At 38.6% G+C, this 9637-nt stretch overlaps 1 protein-coding gene across 1 annotated transcript; it reads right to left on the reverse strand.

Moving 5' to 3' along the window:
- Positions 1 to 457: 457 nt before the first annotated feature.
- LOC134821877 (cholesterol 24-hydroxylase-like) lies at positions 458 to 2091 on the reverse strand. Its single transcript, XM_063832687.1, has one exon. It carries the CDS (start codon positions 2061 to 2063, stop codon positions 564 to 566), a length of 1500 nt encoding a protein of 499 aa, XP_063688757.1. The 5' UTR covers positions 2064 to 2091; the 3' UTR covers positions 458 to 563.
- Between the last annotated feature and the right edge of the window lie 7546 nt (positions 2092 to 9637).

The following is a 9637-nucleotide window of genomic DNA, read 5'->3' on the forward strand; positions in this document are numbered from 1 at the left end:
AGGAGCTATGGTCTATGGAAGATCAAGCATGCTGAATTGTGCGAACTGAGAGGCGAGAGCCCTCTTTCTTTCCTTAGGGTTTTTGTGTGTGCTGCGGATTGTTTTAACATGAAATATAATTCCGTTAATTATTTATTATTGTTTAATTGTTTTTCCAGTTTTTGATGGCATTTATTTTGACGGCACTTATTTTGACGGCACTTGTTTTGAATACATTTATTTGTCCATGATAACGACCCCATTATATAATAGAGTACTAGCTACTATAACATACAACTGTAACCCATGTTAACGACTATGTGTACTGTAAAATCAGATCTTTTCACGGGCATCAGGTTTTGCGGATTCTTAAATTGGACCATTTTTGCAGCATCAATTTTCGTGAATTCAAATGATTCAATGGAGAAATTAATTAAAAGCAATTAATTTTATGGTACAAATTTCCGCAGATTTATGGGTCCTAACTCCTAGTCCTAATGAATCGTGAAAATAAGTTTCCTGCAAAAATTAATTAAAATAAAACAGTAACAGTCTTTAAAAACTTTAAAAATTCGGGTGTCCATTCATCTCTGAAAAACCTTCACATTTACTCCATCCATTGGCCTTGTTGTCACGTCTCCAATCATCACAAGATGTTTTTCCTCTGGGTTCATGTTCACAACAATAAAATTCCTCAAAACATTGGCCAAAATTACTTTCATCTCCAAAATGGCAAAGTTTTTTGCTATGCAGCTTCTGGGGCCTGTTGAGAAAGGCATGTAGGTATAAGGTCGAATGTTTTTGATGGAAGCCGGTGAAAATCGTTCTGGATCAAAAATTTCAGGATCTTTCCAGTATCTTTTATCAACGTGTAGTTTGTGGCGGAGAACCAAGAACTGGGTCCCCTTTGGAAAATAAACTTCATTTATAGTTGCTTCTGTCTTGCACTGTCTTGCAGTTCCTAAACGCCCTCCTTTGAGCCTCATACTCTCTTTGATTATCATTTCTATGTAAACCAACTTCTGGACATCTTCGAAGCTAATTTGGTCGTTGTGCCCAAAAACATCGTCAACCTCAGCTTTGGCCTTTTTGTAAACATGAGGGTCCATTGATATGAACCAGAGAGCGCAAGCCATAATGGTGGATGTTGGCTCCACGCCAGCCACCAGTAAAACATTGTAGTCGTCGATCACGTCCTCCATAGTCAGCTCATCCGAACAAGTATTTGCTCGTATTATGTAGGATAGGAGGTTTTCTTTTCCAACAGCTTTCTCCCTTATTTTCTCTAAATATTCCCTGTTTAATTTTCGCATGGGTATAACTGCATGTTTAAAATTACGTTTCTCAGCTAATCTCGACCATGGAATCCTTAAAGACATTGGATTTTTGATACTCAATCTCATGATGTCAAAAAATGCTCGCATCATCTTTAATGCTGCTTCTCCGTGCTCTTTTATCATATCCTCACTCCAATTAAATCCACACAGTGAGATGGCCTCAAAAGTGGTCTTGCGGAGTAATTCCGAGATCTCAAAGGCCTGGCCACATTCAGCTTTTGTTTTCAGTACTTCTATTAACCTGTCAGAAACGTTGTTCATTCCGCCCATGGTTGTTCGAAGAAAGGATTTGGTAAATGCTGTGTCCATGATTCTCCGTTTCGCCGCCCAAACATCAGTCCCTGGGTCTATCACAAGTCCATAGTTTCCAAACATCCGTACCCCTGCACACCAACCGGTTCTTTTTCGCAATGTTTCCCGTTTCTGAAATGCTTTTCTGTCGGTGAGAAGTTTCGGTATTATATTTAGATCCAGAGTCAAGACCAAGTCAACAGTGAAAAGTGCAAAAACCACTGTTTCTGCATCTAACTCGTTGTGACATTCACCAAGTATTTGCGGAATATTTTTTGTTGGAAACTGCTTTACTTTCATCCTTAAATTGGGAAGGTGACCCATAAACCACTTCAATGATATCGGTATTGGGAAAGAGGCAAAGTGTCGATATTGTCGTCGTTTCCAGAAGAGGTACAAGTTAAGTGCAATGTAGCTAGAGAGAAGCAGGACGGACAGTTTTACAAGGAGGAACATCTAGATACTTGTGTGCCTGGTGGTTGAATTTGCTATATAAAACAACGGGAGGAGTTAGAAATATGTAAGGAAATATCTTAAATTTAAAAGGAGTTCAAAGCTCGACAGATACCTATCAATAACATGTCACCAGGGCCGGGGTAGTGATTGATATTTTAAAAATGTGAACATGGTTTACGTTAATTGCAAAGCTTAGGGACAGACTGGGTAATGTTCATCACAAGGTTCACGCTCAAAACATTAAAACTGAGAAGTTTGATTCAAAATGACAATCATATTATCAAGGTGTGTTATCATAACAAACAAAATATAATATGCTACATAATATTACAGTCTGAAAATATAAGGATATTTAAGCAATGAAATAATCATGAATGTTTGACTCTAAACATGATAAAAATATATTATAGTATATTATTATGACTAATGTGCTCACAGACCCCATGATTTTTTCATTACAATTCCTCAATTCGATTATCCTTCTATCGTATTACAGTCTTGCAGTATTACACAGTATACATAAATTGAAATGAATGGTGCGGACTGAGAGACAGATTATTTGTTACTGAAGATTACCGATAACACTCATTAGTCTCCCTTGCAGCTTTTAGTTTTATATTTATAAAGTTTTGCATTTCATGGAGGCAGTATTTCGGTGATCATAGCTTCGTGATATCGGTCGGCAGATCTACTGTTAAGGCCAGAGGGGGGGGGGGGTAAAATTGGTTTTTACAGTTTTCACATATTTGATTAGAGCTGCTGGAGACGAACAAGAAGAAAAAAACCGGACCGAAATCTGACGTTGCGTTTTTAAGATATCGCGCGCCAAATATTGAGGTTTACATGTAATTACATGTAAAACTTAAACTTAAACTGTAAAAAGTTAAAAGTCCCTTAGTTGAGAATACTGGCCACACCCAGGAGCTGAAAAGTTTTCGAAAAATTGTCGAATTTGGGGTAAAGTTAACCTCATATTTCGAGAACAGAGGCAAATATCAAAATTTTGTACAATAGAATTGTGGGTGACAGCCCGAGGAAAAACTGTGCCAAGTTTCAGCTTCTGGGTGTGGCCAGTATTCTCAACTAAGGGACTTTTAACTTTTTACAGTTTAAGTTTAAGTTTTACATGTAATTACATGTAAACCTCAATATTTGGCGCGCGATATCTTAAAAACGCAACGTCAGATTTCGGTCCAGTTTTTTTCTTCTTGTTTGTCTCCAGCAGCTCTGATCAAATATGTGAAAACTGGAAAAACCAATTTTACCCCCCCCCCCCCCCTCTGGCCTTAACAATAAAAACGGGTAACACGTCCAGAAAGAGAGACTCCTCATTCTATAAACAGGCAGTGAAACTAACGGGCTGCGATGGATGGGGATTTGCCATCCCATAGCAACTGTTACATGGCTCCATGTTAATTTAAAACTCCGTGAGTATTTGCGGAATATGTTATGTTGGAAACTGCTTTACTTTCATCCTTAAATTGAGAAGGTGACCCATAAACCACTTCAATGATATCGGTATTGGGAAAGAGGCAAAGTGTCGATATTGTCGTCGTTTCCAGAAGAGGTACAAGTTAATAATAATAAATAAATACAACATTTATAAACCGCCTTATAGCTAAATCATATAACTCGATATAATTTAATCCTGGAGATAAACTCCAGTGCTTTCTAAAGCGGCTCTTACATTAACTGAGCTTAGTTTAATTGTAAATTAGACATGACAAGTTCATTTTACCTATGTAAATCCAAAATCAATCAAATGCTAGAGAAAAGAAGTATGTTTTAAGTTTGGTCTTCAAAGTATGTTTTAAGCTGATCTTATGTCGTATGGCAAGGAATTAAATACTTTAACTGCACAGTGACTAAAAGTGCAATGTAGCTAGTGAGAAGCAGGACGGACAGTTTTACATGGACTAAACTTCATGGACACAGATCAGATCACGAAACTTAATCAAACAATTAACAATAAATTTACCATAATATGATCGATACTTTTTTGTAAAAGGGAAAGAAGATTTGCTGACACAAAAAGGATCGATATAGATTATTATTAACAATATAAACGTTGATTTTCAATGATCTTATTAATCAGGTGATCGGATCGCGTACATGATTGATGAGGCAATCTACAAGTACAAACAAGACAATAACTGTACACATCTTGTCCAAAGATACACTTAATCAGCGAGGATTAATTGGTGAGGTGATCCATGAATTTGACTGACCTAATGAGCTAGAGCTCGGATACTCGGGTAGATATAAAGTTCACATAGCAACTCTGTACATATAAGATAGTTAGCTATACTGTAGCTCTACATAGTTGACTTAATAATTGGTTGCGGGTGAAAAAATCAGTCAAAACTGTAAAATTTCGGTCCTGGAAACTTCAATTTCAAAAACCGAAAATAGGACATAGATTTTGCAATATGATTTTGTAATTTCATTCAGTATTTTGACTCCCAGTACCTCAATTTGGTTTCATACCATAGTACCATCATCAATTAACTGACTAATTGGTTTCTGGGCAAAAATTTCATCCAATCTGTCGAATTTGTGTTCAAACAAGAATTTCGCCGCGGTTAAACCACGCACGATCAATTTTCCCGGCCATACGATGTACTTGTACCATTAATTATTTTGAGTGATTAAAGTGTGACTGGAACAAAAGTGCAACATATTTACATATTATATTATGTTTTTTATAAATGAGTGGGATTCGTGCATGGTAAAAATTGAACATTTATTTGACCAATGTAGCGCCACGCATCAACAATAAATGAATCCAGAAAATTGCGGAAAATAACTTTGCGAAGGAGGAACTTCACTGTAATTAATTTACACATGGCTAGCGTCGCGCGCAGCATATCAGACGCTTCCTATACACATAATTATAGGGGAGTGGTCTATATTGCGAAGGAGCAGACTTTTGTCGTCAACGTAGGACCGTCGGGCCACCTCATATATCCAAACCCGATTACTTATTCCCTACGATCTTTTTGCCTTCGGCAAGAGCAGGGAAAAAAATTTCATATTTAAAAATGGGACAGGATTTTGAAAAATACAACTTTTCGTTTTGTTAAACTTTCTGCTGTGGGCTTCCTCCGACCGAAATCAAACTTCCAGCGACTCAATCGTGTCATTTGGCATCTATAGTTCAAGACTTAATAATTGGTTGCAGGTGACAAAATCTGTAAAAACTGTAAAATTTCGGTCCTTGAAATTTCATCTTCAAAACTGAAAATGGGACAGAGATTGGGACAATATGATTTTGCAATTTTATTCGGTATTTTGACTCCCAGTACCTCAATTTGGTTTCATATCATCATCAATTAACTGACTAATTGGTTTCTCGGCAAAAATTTCATCCAATCTGCAAAATTTGTGTTCAGAAAATTTCATATTTGAAAATGGGACAGGATTTTGAAAATACAACTTTTCGTTTTGTTAAATTTTCTGCTGTGTGCTTCCTCTGACCGAAATCAAACTCCCAGCAACTCAATCGTGTCATTTGGCATCTATAGTTGACTTACTAATTGGTTGCAGGTGAATAAATCTGTAAAAACTGTAAAATTTCGGACCTGGAAATTTCATCTTCAAAATCCGAAAATGGGACAGAGATTGGGACAATATGATTTTGCAATTTTGTTTGGGATTTTGACTCCCTTTACCTTAATTTGGTTTCATATCGTCATCAATTATTTATTTCTGGGCAAAAATGTCATCCAATCTGTCGAATTTGTGTTCAAAAAATTTCATATTTGAAAATGAGACAGGATTTAGAAAATACAACTTTTCGTTTTGTTGTAACACTCCTACCGTGGGCTTCCTCCGACCGAAATCAAACTTCCAGCAACTCAAATTGAGTTACTCAATCGTGTCACTCGGCATCTATAGTTGACTTACTAATTGGTTGCAGGTGAATAAATCTGTAAAAACTGTAAAATTTCGGTCCTGGAAATTTCATCTTCAAAATCCGAAAATGGGACAGAGATTGGGACAATATGTTTTTGCAATTTTGTTTGGGATTTTGACTCCCTTCACCGCAATTTGGTTTCATATCATCATCAATTATTTATTTCTGGGCAAAAATGTCATTCAATCTGTCGAATTTGTGTTCAAAAAATTTCATATTTGAAAATGGGACAGGATTTAGAAAATACAAATTTTTGTTTTGTTAAGCTTTCTACCGCGAAATCAAACTTCCAGCAACTCAATCGTGTCATTTTGCATTTATAAGTAAAACAAAATTTTTAAGTAAAACAAAATTTAAATTTTATTGCCATTACAATGAATAATGATATCATAATAAATATAGGTAGACATCCGATAATAAACTTGTTACATCCAGTACAACCCAAGATGTCAGCCGACGCGACTTACAAAAATAAAGAAAGCTAGCATGTTATGTTCATTGTTCATAGTTGATAGTTTTTCTAACGAGCATGCTTAGCACTTAGGCTGTACGGAAATAGCTTTAATTCTACGTCATATTAAAAACTTTACATCATTTTTGAGATACAAAAATAAATTTTAAAATAAATAACTCTTTTGCTGCTTAGGCGCGGCACCGCGCTTGACCCACATGCTATACAGTGTGTAGCAACACATCGCTGAAAACAGAAGCTGAATGAGCTATAACATATAAGCGGTGCGCCGCGCCTAAACCTAAAACCATAAACTTTAAATATTGTCAAGATATTAAACGAGTTTTGCAAAATAATATAGCATGCTGACTTCGTAGGATATTACAATCATACCAGTGCCAGTTCCAAATGTGAGTCGCTTAAACCAAAAGCAGTTGGCAAAAGGAGCCAGTTGCCTGCAAGAGCTTTACTAGCACCCGATTTACCACTTTTGGAGCACAAACTCAAACCTAAAATGTAAAACCGGCCAAGCACAAAAATATGTTATCGCCACGATTGGGTGGATTGATTCCCAGAATATTTGTAGCGCGATGCGTTACTGTGCCGCGCCGCGCACTCAATAAGGCTTCTCACAAATATGTTATCGCCACGATTGGGTGGATTGATTCCCAGAATATTTGTAGCGAGATGCGCTACTGTGCCGCGCCGAGCTGCCATGAATTGACATCGTCAATTAACAGAATATTTATCAGCACGCGGCACTAATAATATATGAAGTTCATTATCGAATTTTAGATATGCCCTGGATCGTTTAACACATATATAAAAGGTTATTAAAGAATAATTAATGTTTGGTTCGTATAAATCGATATTAATCAATTATTTAAAATTGACTTACCAATTGGTTGCAGGTGAAAAAAATCTGTAAAAACTGTAAAATTTCGGTCCTTGAAATTTCATCTTCAAAAACTGAAAATAGGACAGAGATTGGGACAATATTATATATGATTTTGCCATTTTGTTCGGGATTCTAACTCCAGGTACCTCATGAATTTAACTATAAATCTATAAATAAAAACTATAAATCTTTTCGTACTACATGCAAGCGCAAGGGCTTTGGTTTTAGTAACCATGACCAATAATGGATAGCGGTATTTTGAAGTCTAATATTTAAAATATTCAAAAATATTTACAATTTTATTTTTGTAGGAGCCTCACACAGGAGGGGCAAAGTGCAAAGAAATTGCTGCTAACTGCTGCTAGCTGCTAGCTGCTCACTGCTGCTCACTGCTACTAACTGCTGCTCACTACTGCTCACTGCTGCTCACTGCTGCTCACTGTTGCTCACTGCTGCTCACTGCTGCTCACTGCTGCTATGGGCGCGCGCGCTTTCGAGAAGAAAGCGGCGCGCGCTACATCGAAGAAATTTAGACGAGTGTCAAGTTGCAAGTATGGAGTAACATTTGTCAAGCGGCGCGTCAAGGTACGTAGGAAATTAGCCCGAAGCAAGTAACGTGTTATAAAGTACCGCGCATATTTTGTATTTGCGGGTCAGTCCATTATCAATAAACAAAACAAATCCAAAAAAATAAATTCACTAATTCAGATTATGAATTATTTTGTAGCGCAATGCGTAACTGTGCCGCGCGCGCCGCGCACTCATCTATGCTTCTTGCAACGACAGTATCGAGAATTCCAATTTTCTAATTCTCCCAGCTCACAGGAGGAGCAAAATGCAAAAAAACTCCCACAAACTGCTACAAACTGCTACAAACTGGCACTAACTGCTACAAACTGGCACTGACTGCTACAGACTGCTACTAACTGCTGCAAACGGCGCGCGAATGCGTGGGAGCGATTGCAGCAGTTTACCTGGGGACCCCAGGCTATTATGTTCATAAACATTAATAAAGATTTGGCGGAATGACAGGCTGAGCGCGGCCCAGTAAGCAGCAGTCAGTGCCAGTTTGTAGCAGTTAGTGCCAGTTTGTTTCACATAGCCATGTGCCTACGCGTACTGCGTGACGCGCTTGTTTCACAAGTAGGATAGCCTCTTTGCCGCCTCCGGCGGTCGCGCGCTACTGCAAGCGAGAGGGCTCTGGTTAGAGCAACCAGTTTGTAGCAGTTGGTAGCAGTTTGTGGCAGTTAGTGCCAGTTTGTAGCAGTTAGTAGCAGTTTGTAGCAGTTTGTGGCAGTTTTTTTGCATAATTGACGATTTCAATTCATCTCAGCTCGGCGCGGCACAGTAGCGCATCTCGCCGATCTAAAGAAGCCTCATTGAGTGCGCGGCGCGGCACAGTAACGCATCGCGCTACAATTTTTTTGCACTTTGCTCCTCCTGTGAGCTGCTGGGAGTTGAAACTCCTGGAGCGCATTTTTATTTGAATTTCAATTTGGAGCTAGTTAAGAATTACGTTATACTTTATATATAACTCGTTTACTGGGCCGCGCTCAGCCTGTCATTCCGCCTAATCTCTATATTATGTTTATGAACATAATAGCCTGAGGTCCCCAGGTAAATAACTCGTTTGACGTTTCAGGACGAAATTATATTCATTCTTTCAGTTTATCCGTCAATTACGTTGCTATTATATTAGGATGATGATTAATCACTCTACACTCGACTGTCACGTGACTTTTTCAACCCGTGCTCTAGCTGGTCCTGAACGACTTTTTGAAATCCTAACCCTCTAATCTGATCCCAACCCTAACCGTAACCCAATCTTTAACAAAAGCATACACTGAAACCCTAACCCTAACAAGAAATTAGACTAACTTCCTTATACGGTCATATCTTAATTGACGATGTCAATTCATGGCAGCTCGGCGCGGCACGGTAGCGCATCTCGCCGATCTAGCCATCTCGCTGTGAGAAGCCTCATTGAGTGCGCGGCGCGGCACAGTAACGCATCGCGCTACAATGTCATATCACGTGATCTCGTCAGGGGAGCATTTTAACCCTATGTCATGGGGGTTGATTCGGAATCAGCGTCCGAAAATACAAAGATTGAAGTTGGTTTCAACTGTCGGGGGCCCTTTTAGAATGGCCCGATGGTTGCTCTAACCAGAGCCCTCTCGCTTGCAGAAGCGCGCGACTTGTGAAACAAGCGCGTCACGCAGTACGCGTAGGCACATGGCTATGTGAAGCCCGATGGCAAGTGCTACGAAGTATCGCGCGCCGGGCCAGATCATTAACAATGGTCAAGT

The sequence above is a fragment of the Bolinopsis microptera genome, chromosome 10 (genome assembly GCF_026151205.1).
Source record: "Bolinopsis microptera isolate Bmic1 chromosome 10, MBARI_Bmic_1.0, whole genome shotgun sequence".
Classification (NCBI taxonomy): Eukaryota; Metazoa; Ctenophora; class Tentaculata; order Lobata; family Bolinopsidae; genus Bolinopsis; species Bolinopsis microptera.